The 16,815-nt window shown below is 48.2% G+C and overlaps 1 protein-coding gene across 1 annotated transcript in view; it reads right to left on the reverse strand.

The window, feature by feature from the left end:
- The window catches only part of OBSCN (obscurin, cytoskeletal calmodulin and titin-interacting RhoGEF), a 2,124,484-nt gene that overhangs the window by 673,862 nt on the left and 1,433,807 nt on the right, over nucleotides 1-16,815 (reverse strand). Inside the window, exon 103 of the mRNA XM_078665296.1 lies at nucleotides 6,723-6,923. Within this exon, the coding sequence (XP_078521422.1) occupies nucleotides 6,723-6,923 (201 nt within the window). The remainder of the gene's footprint in view (nucleotides 1-6,722; nucleotides 6,924-16,815) is intronic.

Raw genomic sequence — 16,815 nt, forward strand, 5'->3', positions numbered from 1 at the left:
AAGGTATGGATACTCTTCCAGGTAGCTGCTCTGAAGATGTCCTGGATAGGTACCTCAGCAAATAGGGCTGTAGAGGAGGAGACTGCCCTCGTGGAGTGAGCACGGGCTTTACTCTGTATAGCTTTCCCAGCTAATTGATGACAATACAGGATGGAGCTGGCAATCCAACATGCAATTCCTTGTTTAGAAAGGGGGAAACACTTACGAGGAGCACTGTAAGCCACAAGGAGTTGAGGTGACTTCCTAAGGTGTTTAGTCCTTTGGAGATAGAATTTTAAGCAACGCTGAATGTCTAATGAATGAAGTGACCTCTCCGCCGGAGTTGCAGGTCTATGGAAAAAAGTCTTAAGGACCCCAGGTTTGTTTAAGTGAAAATCCGAGGGCACTTTGGGGATGAACTTTGGGTTAGTGCGGAGCACTACCATGTAATTTTTGAACTGCAGAAAAAGGCTCATGTATAATGAGTGCTTGTAATTTTCTAACCCTTCTAGACGAAGTAAGAGCCAGCAGAAGAGCCACCTTCCACAACAGGAATTTCAAGTCCGACCTATGGGTCGGCTCGAAGGGATGCTTAATTAGCTGAGCTAAGACTACGTTAGGGTGCCACAGTGGTGGAGGAGGATTAATCGGAGGGAAGACTCGAAAAATCCCCTTCATAAATTGTTTAAATATTCTTGCTGACCAAAGAGAAGGGCCCAAAGTTGTTCTCCTGTAGGGAGAGATGGCCGCGAGATGAACCTTAATGAATGCATGAGCCAGGCCCACTCTTGCCAAAAACAGGATGTAAAGCAGGATTTCATAAGTCGAAGAAGAGAATGGATGCACTCCCGATTCTTGGCACCAGTGACAAAATCTTTTCCACTTCATGCGGTATGTCTGGTTTGTACTCAAGCACAAGCTTGGTAAAGGATTTCTCTACATTCTGCAGACAGCTTTAGGTTGAGAAACTCTCTGTGCTCAGGAGCAATTCTGATAATTGCAGGAATTTGGGATCCGGATGTAGTATCTGGCCCTGGGAGATCATCAGTTATGACGGACTAGGATCCAAAGGAATCGGATGCTGTACTGACAGAAGAAGAATCTCTGTGCACCAGAACTGGTGAGGCCAGGTGGGCACTATGAGAATCATTTTGCAGGGTTCCATCTTTAATTTCCTGAGAAGCCTCGGACGAAGGTGAATGGGGGGAAAGCGTAGACAAAGGCGCCTGACCATGCCATCGAAAACACACTCCCCCAGGATCCCGGATGGCGATGCCAGCTTGCGAAGTACTGGCATTTCTTGTTGTGCGGTGTCGCAAACAGATCCATAGACGGTTTTCCCCACAGTCAAAAGATGTCATCCAGTGTCCTCTGGTCCAGCTCCCACTCATGGCAGACTGAATTGAGCCAGCTTAGCGTATCTGCCCTGTCATTGAGATTCCCTGGAAGATGCTCTGCTTTCAGAGAGACCCCATGAAGGATTGCCCATTCCCAGATACACTGAGCTTCCACAGACAGCAGACGGGATCTCGTGTCTCTCTGTTTGTTGACATAATGCATAGCTGTGGTATTGCCTGTTCTTATCAGAACCGATTAATTGTTTATTCTCAGGAGAAATGCCTGTTGGGCTAGGCGAATTGCTCTGAGTTCTAGCAGATTGATGTGCAAAAGGCGATGATGCTGTTGCCATATACCACTTATCTGGAGGTCCTGTAAGACCGCTCCCCAACCCTCCAGGGATGCATCTGTTGTGATTATCTAAGCAGCTGGGGTGACCAAGAAGGAGAGACCCTGGGAAATGTTCTCCTTGTGAATCCACCATGAGGTGACTTCTCTTATTGGTGTAGTGACAGTGGTTATGTCCTTGAACGATCCTTGTGCCAGATGCCACTGTAAGTCCAGTTGCTCCTGGAGAGGACGCATTTGTAGCCTGCAATGGGGTATTAGAGGAATGCAGGACGAAATGGATCCCAGAAGGGACTTGTAGAGGCAAACTGAAAGTGACTTTCTTTTATGAGTAAGCGGGCCATAGACATCAGTTTGGTTTGCCTTTCGAGTGACGGAAATGCCCTGTTGAGGGATGTGTCTAACATGGCTCCTAGAAAATTGACGTTCTTGGAGGGATACAAGTTTGACTTCTCCCTGTTGAGGGTAAGACCTAGACTTTCGAACAACTTTGTACAGGCCAGCACTGAATCCCTGCCGGAGGTCTTGGAGGGGGCTTTTAGCAGTCATCCAGGTAAGAGAACACCTGGTGCTTTTGGCACCTGAGGAAAGCCGCTATCGGAGACAGAATTTTCGTACAGATTCTTGGGGCCGATCTGAGTCCGAAAGGCAGGACCTTGAATTGAAAGTGACTCTTGGCTACTATAAAGCGAAGGAACTTCCTGTGCAATGGATGAATGGGGACATGAAAATATGCGTTCTCTAGGTCCAACGTGGTCATGAAATCTCCTGAATTTAGAAGCTGAAGTATGTCCTGTAAGGAGATCATTCTGAATGACTGCTTTATGAGATAGGTATTGAGCTCCCTGAGATTTAGGATCGGATGCCATTATTCGACAGTCTTTTGAACCAGAAAGAACCAGGAGTAGAAACCCTTTTCTCTTTGGGAGAAAGGGACATGTTCTATTGTCCCTTTTAGCAACATTTGTTAGACTTCTAGGTGCAGGATATGAAGATGTTTTGTAGAGTGGGCGTGAGGAGGCGTGTTTGGAGGAGGATGAACAAACTCCAACAATAAGCACCCATAAATCTGATGTTATTTGCTGCCAATTTTGGAAGTGTAGAGAAATCTTGCCCCCTACAGGTGTTTGATTAGAGGTAGGAACAGAAGTCGGAGCCTGCAAGTCGCTATTGACGTCTTGAAGAATCCTTCCCCTGACGTCCTGCTCTGCCTCTAGGGGTCGATTTTGAACAGGCTGCTGACTGACCTTGTTGCTGATTATATAGTGGACGGTAAGACTGTGAGGCAGGTGTGTAAAAGGAGTACCTATATTTCTGGTACCCTCCTCTATATGAAGGAAGCTCTCTACCACAAGCTCCTCGAAAGGGAACCTTGCGATATTGAAGTGTCCCCAGCGACTTCGCAGTGTCTGCATCCTTTTGTATGTCTTGGAGAGCATCATCCACATGTTTTCCCAACAGCGCCTGGAAGGTCTAAGATTTTGTTCTGGACCTCTGGTCTAAAGGAGGTAGCTGGAAGCCAACCCTGGCGACGTAGGACCGCTGCTCCCGCCAAGCAACGAAAAGCGGTTGTGGCAATATCCATTGCACAATCAATAACCTCAGAGGAGGCCCTCTCTCACTCCTGGAGGATCTTTTTAGCTTCTGTTTTACTGTCCTCATATTGTTAATTAAGGTAAGGAGAAAGATCACACCACATCCAGCAGTCGTTGCGGCCCAGAATAGCTAAAGCGTTAGCTGCTTTGACTAGGAGGCCTGACATTGAGGAGCATCTCTTGCCCGTATTGTCCAGATATCTGCCATCCTTGTCCGGAGGTGTAGTAAGAGGAGCTGCCAGATATTTTGAATTGTGCTGCGCTGCCTGAGATATGACTGAGTCTGGTTTTGTCTGACTCACTAAGAAAGCCGGGCTATCCTCTGGTGCTCTATATTTCTTCTCTAATCGAGGAAGCACTGGGACCACCATAGCTGGGGTCTTCATGACTTTAAGACCTTCTTCCCAAACATGATTCACAATAGGGATGGTTGTTACAGTCTTTTTATAGGGCTCCTGAAAATCATATAGGAAACAGTCTGTCTGCGCCGAAGGCATAGGTAGATCAAACCTCTTGGCCACCCTTTCCAGCAGATTGTGGAAACCACCAATATCCTCCGAATGAGAATCCACAGGGACTGGTGAAGAAGAAGAAGGAGTTGGGATAATATAATCATCCCACTCACCATGCGGGTCTAGAAGATCTGTATCCTATTGGTCATCATACAAAGCATCTTGTTGTAAAATAGGAGTAGTCGGTGGAGGATCATCTATTATTTGCTGCGGCGGAGCTGGTACCAGTGGGGTGGAAGGCACCAAGGGTAGTCCAATGGGAGCTGAGCCCAGTTCCGGAGCTACAGCTGATGTCGGAAATCTCCCTTTATAGTCTGATAGCATAAACTACAAGTCCAAAATCAAGGAGGAGGGCATACAGATTATCTCCTCTTGATATCCTCTATGGTAGTCCTGGGGAGGATCACAATCCTGTTCCTCTTCATATCCCTCGTCAGAATCTTCCTCCTGGCACTTAATGTGCAGTTCCAAATGGCTATGGGCATATCCGAAAGGACCGTCATCATCTGAGTGCTTGTCTTCTAGGAGATGAGAAGGTAATGGAGGGGTCACCGTACTAGGAGAAATGACTTCAGGAGTCACCTGGCATTTTCTCTCTTTTCCTGTTGAATTTTTTATTCCCGCTGACGGTGTTGTCGACGAAATAGATATTGTCATCGATAGCGCTGCCGTCAATACCGTCGACGTTACCGTTGTCACCAACAGTGTTGTCAACGTCAACACTGCCATCGTCATTGATGCTGTCGTTGTCTTTGTTGCCGTCGTCGTCTTTGTTGCCGTCTTTGTCGCCGTCGTCGTCATTGCCGACAGCTTCATCGTCACTGCCGTCATTGCCTCTGCCATCAATGGAGTTGGGAGTGCCTTTGTCGACTCCACCAAAGGTCTCGGCAACGATCATGTCGTCTGAGTTGATGAAAGTTTGAGAGACTGGTCCTTGTCACTCCGCTTGACGATTAAGGTTTTTTCGTCGACGGTGTCATTGACAGCTTCGTAGACGATGGAGACTTTTTCTCCTGTTGCTCCTCAAGAGGAACAGAGGAGGGTTTTTTGAACACCTTTCTTCCTTCCGGAGGGGAAGGAGGAGGAACAGACCTCAACTTCCTCACACCACTGTCTCCTGTTGTAAGTCACTTCCTCTCCTTTACACCTCGGTGAGGAGATTTAGATGGACTGCGCCTGTCAGACCCATGAGAGGTCTTTTTAGAGGCTTTTTGAGGGCTCTCTTAAGAAAAAGCATGGTCAGATCTTCTTCTTTTTTCAGATCTTCTAGAAGACGCAGCAGATGAGGCCTCATCACTGTCATTACTAGAGACTGGATCTCTCCTGGACTATAGCTTTTGGAGCCAGGTAAGGAGACGCCCCTCATGGTCCCTCAGGGTTTTCGTAGAAAAGGTACAACATACATTGCAGTCCTTGGCCTTGTGTTCCGGATAAAGGCAAAATATGCAATCTTCATGAGGGTTATCCTCATAAAGCCTCTTTTTAGAGCAAGTGGCACAAGCTCTAAAAAGGCCTTTTTTCTCCTTGTCTGTCATGATCAAAAGGGAACACACCAAAAATGTTGAGTAATCTATTGAAAAATGTACTGAAGAATTCTCTCAAAAGTAGTAATAAGGAATAACTGAGCAGAGCTCAGTGGAGACTCCCTAGCACAACGTACAGTCGAAAATCTGAAGGTCTGAGGATCTCTGAGGAAGGTTCTAAGGAGTGAGGTTGATCTGATGGGTTGTCTCTTTCACAAAAAGAGGTTGATATGTTACAAAACTGGAATAGGCCTAGGCCTGGTTTCTAGTTTGTAATGGCTTTGCATTGCTATTTTTATATACCGGGGACTCTCATCTTGACGACGGAGAATGATTTAAGCATGTGAATCTATGAAAGTTCAAATATTGCAATAACATTAAGAGCCAGAAAGGCACAAGGTTGAGTCTGCAACACTAAATGTGGAGCTGGAAGGGCGCTATGCACCAACATCAGGCCCATGTCCTCCAAGTTAGGACACTTCACTAGGATATGCTGACTGGAAGACCAATTCTACGATCATGACTGACTTCAAGATAAAGACCATTTCTCCACACATCCTAAACTTGGAGCAGGAAAACTACCTCAGGGCGGAAAATGTCTCAATGTACCTATACCGTGAGCATGAGCTAAATAGGCGCTGAGGCCAATTCACACCTTGGTCTTTAGACACATAACAAAGACCCACTCGAACACAGAAAAGGTTTAAAGATGTAGGGGTGAAGGAATTCATGCAATTCACCCGTTAGGGACAGAATCCGTTTGAACTCAAAGAAGAACATCAAGAGGGGCAGGAGTCAAATCGGTGGCAACCTGACTTCTTCTTTGATGACTCTAAAACACTACAAGCCAGAACAATTTTTGGGAACAGAGAGCAACTCTATGCATCAAAAAGCACAGAAAACACTTACCTGAAATCATAGCACTAATGTGGCAGCATATTATTCAGAGAGGTAATGGCATGGATTCGGAGCCATGGCACAACCTACATGTGCTGAACAGCTCTTTCAACTTTTCTGGAGCCACCCTGCACCCTAGGGATATTTATGACATGTGGAATCTGTAGTTAGAAGTATCCACTTCAAAAGATATGCTACCTCATTATGGAGGAGCAGTCTGAAACACACGATAGGCAGTAAAAGAGGCATGAAACACCAAACGTGGAATGAGTTAGACATGTCTGCTCTTTAAAAATTCTTCTGGGTAACAATGGCAGCAGGACCCAAAGGAGTCGGACGATTCAACTACTGACATACAAGACCATGAGCCCTCTCTTAGTAAGTGTTCATCCCAGTGAAAAACCCAAGGATAGTACATGTAACGGTGACTGATTTCAGGACGATCTGAGGGATAATGAGGGCAACAGAGAAAGGGATCCAGGTAGCTAGTCTAATGCCCCTTAGAGATGGAACTGACAACAGAAGGATACAATTCCAAGATGAGCACAATGGTCTTCTTAGTTTCAAAAGAATCCAACAGCAGAGTTATCTTCTCATGTGATATGGCACCTAAGATGTCGTGCTCCCGAAGAGCCTGGAGTCGCGTTTTGCTCCTAAGAGGAATAAACTTGGCAGCGCAATTTGCTTTGTTCCCCTTGTGCACCACTCGCTTCACAAAGCTGAATGATCCCCTGGAAAGTGCCACAAGAAGAAAGCAGTCAGATAAGTATAAACTCAAACAGGAATAGTCAATGTTATCAACTGACAGACATTTTTTACTATTAGATTCAGAATTTTATGTTTACATCTATTGATCTGAGATGGTAAAGCCACAAATGTCCTTAAATGGTAATAAAATATAATGTCACACATTGCAAGCAGTCTCTGGAGGTTTAGAGATACATGCCTCACAAAACCACACCATAAAAACAAGGCCATTCTACTGGAAGTGTAATTTGACTCTAATACATCACATAAACTGTGTACTAAAGGTACGCATCTTGCAACTGCAATTGTAGAGTACTAAATAAAAAGTTACGTACCTTTGGTAATGCCTTATCTGGTAGAGACTCTATTTAGCTGCAGACTCCTTACCTTAAAATTATCACCAGGTGTCAGACTGCATCTGGAAAATGTTGGTGAGCAGTACCCCATGCGCGCCGGTAGGTGGCATCATTCAGCTCCACATGGCGCCATCCGGACTGGAAGCGACGTGCGCGGTGCCTGTATAGGCGCCAATGTCCCTTTTTTTGCTACTTTCCACGCCAGTAGTGCGGACCCTTGAAGAACACTGACCACTGGTCTAGGGGAGATATAACCCGTTGACCGCAGCACGAATTCTGCCGTGGTGTGTGCATTTTAAACAGTGGGCGGGGTTCGGAAGGATCCCGGCCGTCTTCGCACACACCCACTGTCACGTGGGACAGCCGGAGGCCGTCCGCAGAACCAAAGGTGTTAATGAGGAAATGTAAAAAAACAGCAACTCAAGCGTTGCGCCTAAATGAATTCAGACAAGGGGGCTAAGGGAGTGGAAATATAAGGCCTTGAAAGGGGAACAGCCCTGTCCCTAGAAATCTCTTTGCACAGGGGAGAGGATGGGTGGGTCGGTAAGGAATCGAAGACTAGATAGAGTCTCTACCAGATAAGCCATTACCAAAGGTAAGTAACTTGTTAATCTGATAGAGATTTTCTAGCCTTAGAATAGATACCAAAGCAATAACTTCCCGAAGCTGAGTCTGCAAAAACTTTTCATACTAGTAAATCCTGCAGGACCAAACGATCTAACTGCCCATCCGAAAGACCTGACTGTCCAGGCAGTAAAGCTTTGCAAATGTGTGTAGAGAGCCCCAATTTCTACCTGGCAGATATCCAGGACCAGAACTCTGCATGCTAATGCAGTGGTAGCATCCTTAGCTCTGGTGGGAGAAGCAACCCCTCAGAGGGTTGCTTCTTGGCCAATCCATATCAGTTCTTACTGTAGAGCACAATCCATCGGGAGATAGTCAATTTCAGCATTTCTTTTCTGAACCTTTCCCTTCTTTGCTCTGACATACCCCATAAAGAGTTGGTCGTCCACCCGGAAGTCTTTCATTCGGTCAAGTTAGAATGACAACACTCTTTTTGGGTCCAGTTGGTGAAGTTGCTTCTCTGCCTTAGAGGGATGTGGTAGACCATAAAAGGTAGGCCGGGTTATGGACTGGCCTACATGAAAAGGAGTAGCAAGTTTCAGCAGAAAATAAGCTCTAGAGCTCTAGTGAGAATAACCAGCTTGTCTGGGTAGATGTTCAGTTATGGAAGTTTGGATGACAAAGCCTGAATCTCACTGACCCTCCAGGCAGGTGTTATTGCTACCAGGAAGGCTGTATTGATAGTAAGGAGCCTGAGAGTACAATTATGCAATGCCTCAAAGGGAGCACACATCATAAAGGTTAGGACTAGATTAAGGTCCCACTGAAGCATTATGAAGGGCGAAGGTGGGAACATGTGTAGCAAACCTTTTAATTACCAATTTAAAACAGGGGATTTGAACCTCACCCCGCCTTGTTTTGCAGTACCACATGGAGGTGATGTTGTCCATGAACACCTGTACTAGGCTTCTTTTGATGGAGGGTCCAAAGGCTTTCATTGCCAGCCAGATCACCTGGAGTTAGTATTCCGCTAGAGCCCAGAGGCCTCTGATCTCCACCTCTCCCAGATGGCCGCCCCATCCCAGGAGCGACAAATCTGTCACCAAGGTCAGAACTGGTTGGGGAGGAGTCTGCCGGTGATCGAATCGTGGTTCATTAGCCACTACTGCAGATCTGCAGTTCCCTCCGATCTCTGGACCATGTCAGAGAGACATGATGCTGTACCCACTGAAACTTCACATCCCACTGCAGACCCCACTTATGCCAGTGGACATGTGTCACAAGCAAGATGCAGAAGGCCGTGAGGCCCAGCAGCCTCAGAGTCAGTCTCAGTGAAATCCAGGATAGAGGCTGAAACATCAGTATCATACCCTGAATATCCTGGATTTTCCATTCGGGAGGTTAGGCCAGAAACTGCACTGAATCCAGAACAGCCCTAATGAAAAGGAGCACCTGAGAGGAAGTCGGGTGTGACTTTTCCACATTGATAGCGTACCCCAGTGAGTGCAGGAGGTCTGCCGTAGTCTGAAGAACAAGTTACTTACCATCGGTAACGCTTTTTCTGGTAGATACTATATCTGCCTGTGGATTCCTCACCTTGTGAATATCCCCCTTGCGTCAGCAACGTTCGGAAATTTTCTTCGTAGCACGCCGACGTGGGCGACGTCACAGGAGCACGGCATCGCGCGCGACTCCGTCTGACGTCACCGACCCCATATCAGGTCCACGCCGGCGTGATGACGTCAGTTCCGCCCTTTTTTCCATGCCTTCGAGGCACACGGACGGACCAACGATAGCAAATATGCAAATATACAATGTACACAGTACATATAGAACAAAATCAATACAATAGTATAAACCATATACACAGAAAGACCAGGTATAGCAGAGTGGACAACGGGGAGGCGGGTGGGCATGTGAGGAATCCACAGGCAGATATAGTATCTACCAGAAAAAGCATTACCGAAGGTAAGTAACTTGTTCTTCTGATAGATACATCTGCCGTGTGGATTCCTCACCTTGTGAATAGATTCCCACAGCAGTCCCCACTCCCGGAGGAGGGCGTCCACTCTGCTACACCAGGAAGTCTTGGAGGACAGAGCGCGCGAAGTGGCCATCCCTCCTCACCTCGGTATCCAAGCAGTAATGCTTCGCGAAAGTGTGGAGGGAGGCCCAAGTCGCGGCCCTGCAAATATCCTCAACAGGTACACCCCTAGACAAAGCAGAAGTTGCAGACTTTGCTCTAGTTGAATGTGCTCTAATACCCTCAGGAGGGTCCTTACCCGCAAGGGAGTAGCAGATCTTAATGCACAGGATTATCCACCTGGAAAGAGTGAGCTTGTGCACCGCTCTGCCCTTCTTGCAGCCAGCAAAACCAACAAACAGCTGGTCATCCATCCGGAAGTCTTTAGTCCTGTCCAGATAGAAAGACACCGCCCTCTTAGGGTCCAGGCGATGCAGTCTCTCCTCCTCCTTGGAAGGGTGTGGGGGAGGATAGAAGGTAGGAAGGGTAATGGACTGCCCAAGATGGAAAGGAGTCACCACCTTAGGCAGAAAAGCAGCCCTGGTCCTAAGAACCATCCTTTCAGCATGAATGGTCAGGAATGGGGGTTTAGAACTTAGAGCTTGAAGCTCACTTACCCTCCTTGCCGAGGTGATTGCAACGAGGAAGATCGTTTTAAAAGAGAGAAGCCTCAATGGACACTTGTGCAAGGGCTCGAAGGGAGAACCCATTAAGAAGGTCAGCACAAGATTCAAATCCCAGTGAGGAACAATAAAAGGGGTAGGAGGGAACATATTTATGAGACCCCTCAAGAATCTTAAAACCACCGGAGATTTAAAGAGAGAGGGCTGATCCGGCAAACAGAGAAACGCCGATAAGGCCGAAAGATACCCCTTGACCGTGGCCACAGCCAAACCTTGCTGCGCCAGATAAAGAGCAAATTGTAAAATATTAGATAAATGAGCCTTCAAAGGATCAATATCTCTCTCCCTGCACCAAGAAACAAATTTCGACCACCTATAGGAGTAGATGGACTTAGTGGTGTCGCGCCTGGCAGAGAGAATGACATCCACCACATCGTGAGGGAGAGAAAAAGAACTCAAGTTGCCCCGTTCAATCTCCAGGCATGAAGGTGTAATGTCTGGAGGTGGGGGTGTAGAACCTGCCCCTCCATCTGAGAGAGGAGGTCTGCCCTGTGAGGGAGACGGAGCGGCGGGTGAGAGGAGAGGTGGAGTAGGTCCGAATACCACACCCTTCTTGGCCAATCCGGGGCGACCAATATGACTTGGGCCCGGTCTTGACGAATCTTCCTCAGAACCCGAGGAATCAAGGGTATGGGAGGAAACGCGTAAAGGAGCTGATTTCCCCAACTCAACTGAAACGCGTCCCCCAAGGCTCCTTCCATCGGATACTGGAGACTGCAGAAAGACGGGCAGTGCGCATTCTCGCGAGTGGCGAATAGATCCACCCGAGGAGTCCCCCACATCTGAAAGATGTCGTGAACAACCTCCGGGTGAAGCCTCCACTCGTGGTCGGCAGAGAACTGCCGACTGAGACTGTCTGCACGAACGTTCAGAACCCCGGCCAGATGATTTGTCACCAGACAAATCTGATGGTCCTGAACCCAGGACCAGAGCCGCAGAGCCTCTCTGCAGAGACACTGCGACCCTACTCCTCCCTGTTTGTTGATGTACCACATCGCGGTCGTGTTGTCCGTCAGGACTTGAACTGACCGACCGCGAAGGGAAGGGAGGAAGGCCTTGAGCGCCAAACGTATCGCCCGCAATTCCAGAAGGTTGATATGAAACAACCTTTCTTCTGGAGACCAAAAGCCCTTGACCTCCAGGTCTCCCAGATGAGCCCCCCACCCGAGAGTGGATGCATCCGTTATCACCGTGGTCACCGATGGGGGAAGATGAAAAGGCTTTCCTTGAGACAGGTTGCCTTCCACGCCCCACCAAGACAGCTTCTCTGGAGATCCTCACTGACTCCCTGAGATCTCCGTTGTGTTGATACCACTGCCTGCGGAGGCACCACTGGAGTGCCCTCATGTGCCAGCGTGCATGACTGACCAACAGAATGCAAGAAGCCATCAGACCGAGCAGACGAAGGACCTTCAGGACTGGAACAACCGCTCCATTGTGGAATAAGGGAATCATCTCCTGTATGTCGAGAATCCTTTGAGGTGGAGGGAATGCACGACATACAGTAGTGTCCAGTACCGCACCTATGAACAGGTTGCGCTGGGAGGGCACCAGGTGAGACTTGGGTACATTTATTGAAAAACCCAACCTGTGCAACAACTGAGTTGTCTCTTGCAGATGATGGAGCACCTTCTCCGGCGATTCCGCCTTGATCAGCCAATCGTCCAGATAAGGGAACACAGGTATCCTAGATCTTCTGAGATGCGCAGCCACCACTGCCATGACCTTGGTGAAAACTCGAGGCGCAGTAGTAAGTCCAAACGGAAGGACCGCAAATTGGTAGTGCTGCGATCCCACCGTAAAACGGAGATACTTTCTGTGCGACTTCAGAATGGGGATGTGAAAATACGCATCCTGCAAGTCGATCGACACCATCCAGTCTTCTTCCATCAGCGCCAGAAGAACCTGAGCAAGGGTGAGCATTTTGAACTTCTCCTTTTTGAGATAGAGGTTCAAAATCCTGAGATCCAGGATCGGCCGAAGCCTGCCATCCTTCTTGGGAATCAAGAAATACCGGGAGTAGCACCCTTGACCCCTCTCCTGCTCTGGAACCACCTCTATTGCACCCTTTCGGAACAGACTCAGGACTTCTTCCTGCAAGAGAAGCAGGTGGTCCTTTGAACAATAACCTTGGCAAGGAGGGTAATTGGGAGGGAATTCCTGAAAAGGAAGTGCATACCCATTCTCTACGAGATTGAGAACCCAAAGATCTGATGTAACCGATTCCCAATCTCGTAGAAAATGAGTAAGCCGGCCCCCTACTGGCCCCACATGATCCAGAATGGTAGATCTAGGGCTGCTTTGCTGATGCGGGTGGGGGTTGGGTATTATTGGAGGAAGTGGAGGAAGAGGAGACTTGACGTCCACGTCCACGACCCTTCTGTCTACCTCTGTAGGACCTGTACAGAGGGTTCTGCTGCTGCTGCTGTTGTTGCTGACCTTGTTTGAAGGGACGAAAAGAAGATCTACCAAATCCTCTGAACTTTCTAGTCGTTGACCCTCTCATCTGGAGACCCAGAGATCTTGCAGTGGCACGACTATCCTTAAACCTTTCCAAGGCTACATCAGCTTTTTTACCAAAAAGGCCAGTCCCTTCAAAAGGTAAGTCCAGCAACGTAGACTGCACATCCGCCGAGAAATCAGAGGACTTCAACCACGCGGCCCTCCTGGTCGCAATAGAAGAACCCATAATTCTGGCAACAGAATCTACTGTGTCCATGCCACTCTGAATGATCATACGTGCAGCAGCTTGAGTGTCAGAGATCACCTCATTAAAGTTCTTCCTATCTTCCTCAGGAAGTTTAGGTGATAATTGCTTAACTGAGTCCATTAGAGCATGCACGTACCTACCTAAAAGGCAAGTAGCATTTGTTGATTTGAGAGCCATGCTCCCAGAAGAGAAAGCCTTCTTCGCAGACTGATCTCATTTCTTGGATTCTTTATCAGCTGGCACTTGAGGGAAAGAACCCGCAGCCCTGTTAGAGCAAGCCGCCTGCACCACAAGACTTTCTGGAGAGGGATGCGTAGAAAGGAATGCAGGGTCATCAGGAGCTGCCCTATAGCGCCTCGCAATAGCTCTCGAAACTGCAGGAGCAGACAATGGCCTCTTCCAAATCTCTTTAATTGGATCCGACAAGGCATCCGTGAAAGGCAGCGTAGGTTCAACAATGGAAGAAGGAGAGTGTAAGACTTCAGTGAGGATGTTGGGCTTGTACTCAACCGTGGGCAGCTTCAAGTTGAGAAGATCAGCCGCCTTCTTAATCACCACGTGGTAGGGTGCCACATCCCTAGAAGGAACATCAGAAGTCGAAGGTAGACCCCACTCAGGAGAGAGCTCCAGACCACTAGCATCACGAAGGTCTTCAAAATCATCATCATGATCAGGAAGTTCGCCTTCTTCCACATCCGAATCTTCCTCTTCCCTTTGTTCGAGAAGACGTTGAGCCCTTCGTCTCGACCACTCCAATCGAATCGAAGTCGACGGATTCGGTAACGACTCCGACGGAGCCGGTTCCGACGTCGAACGAGGAGCTGGAGCAGCAGGATGAGACTCATGGACAGGTGTGGTACCTCGATCTCGACTACGAGGTCGATCCGGAGTCGGCGAAGCCGCATGCGGAGTCGAGGACCTCGGTGGAGCCGTACCGAGCCAAGGTGCAAGAGGCGCCGGCATAAAAGGCATAAATGGAGCTGGGGCGTATGATTGAGGAATACCCAAATTATACGATAATGGACCCATGGGACCAACAGGTGCTCCAGTGGGGTACATCGCCCTGGAATATACTCCAAACATCGCATTGAGAAAATGCGAGGGATCCTGACCAGGACCAGGAAAGGGAGGGTACGAACCTACCGGATGCTCCAACGGAGGTCGTTCAGACACATGTTCACTCTGACCTTCAGGATCCACCGGAGTTTCCATCGGAGTCGGAGTCTGAGGAATCACTTCATCTTCCTCTTCATGTTCCGAAGGATGTAATGAAACTGGATCCGGTTCTGGCTCCGGAGTCGGAGACCCTTCGATTGACAAAGCAGGAGAAGGAGAGACAAAGTCTTTACGGTGTTTGTGAGACTTTTTCTTTGAGTCAGAGGATTCCTTCCCTGAATGATGTTTTGAACTGTGCTTCCTCCTCTTATGTTTTCTCCTCGAGGAACTCGAAGCGTGACCTGAAGCCGACTTGGATCTAGACCTAGATCTCTCCCTGGACCTCGACTTCGCTCTGGATCTCGACTCCGCTCTGGATCTCGAACCCGCTCTGGATCTCGACGCCGACCTCGACTTCGATCGAGACCCTTGCTTCGACTTCGAGCGTCTCGACGTCGACCTCGAATATCTTCCAGAATCCTGCTTTACCTTCGCTAAAAGTAGTTTAGCTTCACGCTCTCGAAGCGCCTTTGGGTTCATTTTAAAGCAGGAACTGCAGTTTTTAACGTCGTGATCCGAACCAAGACACCACAAACAATCCTTATGTGGGTCAGTGATGGACATCATGCGGGCACAAGACCTACATTGCTTAAAACCTGTTTTCCTCGACGACATCTTCGGTGAGGAAACAAGTCGCAAAAGAGAAACAGTGACAATTAAATAACAGTATCTCAGAAGATCCCGAAAACCGTTAGCGTCGAAGACGCGGAAAAAAGGGAACTGACGTCATCACGCCGGCGTGGACCTGATATGGGGTCGGTGACGTCAGACGGAGTCGCGCGCGATGCCGTGCTCCTGTGACGTCGCCCACGTCGGCGTGCTACGAAGAAAATTTCCGAACGTTGCTGACGCAAGGGGGATATTCACAAGGTGAGGAATCCACACGGCAGATGTATCTATCAGAAAGTGGGAGACAACAGCCTGAGATGAGCCTATCTTTAACATCCAGTCATCCAGAAAGGGGACGACTGGCACCTCTGAACTCCACAGAAGTGCTCCAACTACTTCCATTACCTTGATGAATACCCAGGGGGAGCTCATAAGGCCATAAGGGAGCATGGCGAACTGAAATTGCTTGTGACCCACCGTGAACCACAGCTAACGCCTGTAAGCAGGCAGGACAGGAATGTGGAAGTATGCGTCCTGCAAGTCCAACACTACCATCCAGTCTCCTGGGTCCAGGACAGGCAGGTTTGAGCAAGCGTGAGCACCTTGAACTTCTCATTTTTTTTAGGAACAAATTGGGAGGGAGCCGGTCTAAGATAGGATGAAGGCCTCTGCCCTTCTCGGGAACCAGAAAGTAGCAGGAATAACAACCATGACCTACTTCTGGCATCAACACCATCTCTACGTCTCCCTTGGCCACGATAGCCATTACTTCGTGGTGGAACAAGGAGAAATAGTCCTCCATCAGCCTGTTGCAAGTGAGTGGCATGGGTGGAGGGGTATTCATGAAAGACAGGGAGTGGTCCCATTGGACAATCTGAAGAACCCAGTGGTCTGTTAGAGACCTCCAGTGGGGCAGGTGATGGCGTATCCTACCTCCCACTCGATGCCCATGATGGTAGAGGGCAAACTAAAGGGGTATGGACGCTGAAAGCTTCCAGGGGAGTGGTGGACTGGCCTGACCTCTGACTGCTCAGCCCACGGAGTCTTTGGGTACCGCGTCCTAGGCCATGCAGAGACCGGGAAGGTTGTGTGCCATGGTTGCTGTGCAGGAAATTACGTGGCTCGAAGCTCCTTTCATGGACGTGAAAGAAGCAAAAGACAGACTGGGGTTGGCAAGGGGCCCTAGAAAGACCTAAGGACCTGGCTGTAGCTCTACTATCCTTGAAGCACTCCAGGGCTGACTCCACCTTGCCTCTGAAGAGACAGGGAGCCATCAAAGGGCATGACCATAAGCGCCCACGCCAGGCACAGTTTTCTCATCAGTAATTTTCCAGCAAACGTTGCACTGAATAACGTCATGGAAGATGTCTTGAGCGAAGCAATATGTGGGGTAATTAGCTGTTTATGGCGAGGGTGCAAGTTGTATTTACCTTAGGGCACAAGTTATAGTTTATTGAGAAAACTATAACTATAACTGCTGAATTGCTACGGTTTTGTGTGTGTAAAATCTGAACCTATATATAACATCCCTGTAACCTTTGTTTTTTTAGTGAATTGCTAAGATTTTTTAAATTCTATTTCCTAACTATAACGTCTCTTTAACCTCTGGCTTTTTCAGTTAATTTCAACATTTTTTTATGGTTTTTCCTAATTATAACGTCCCTGTAACCTTTGGTCTTTTCAGTGAATTTTGACTTTTTTTATGTAAAGTAACAT

This window comes from Lissotriton helveticus, chromosome 10, assembly GCF_964261635.1.
Source record: "Lissotriton helveticus chromosome 10, aLisHel1.1, whole genome shotgun sequence".
NCBI classification, from domain to species: domain Eukaryota; kingdom Metazoa; phylum Chordata; class Amphibia; order Caudata; family Salamandridae; genus Lissotriton; species Lissotriton helveticus.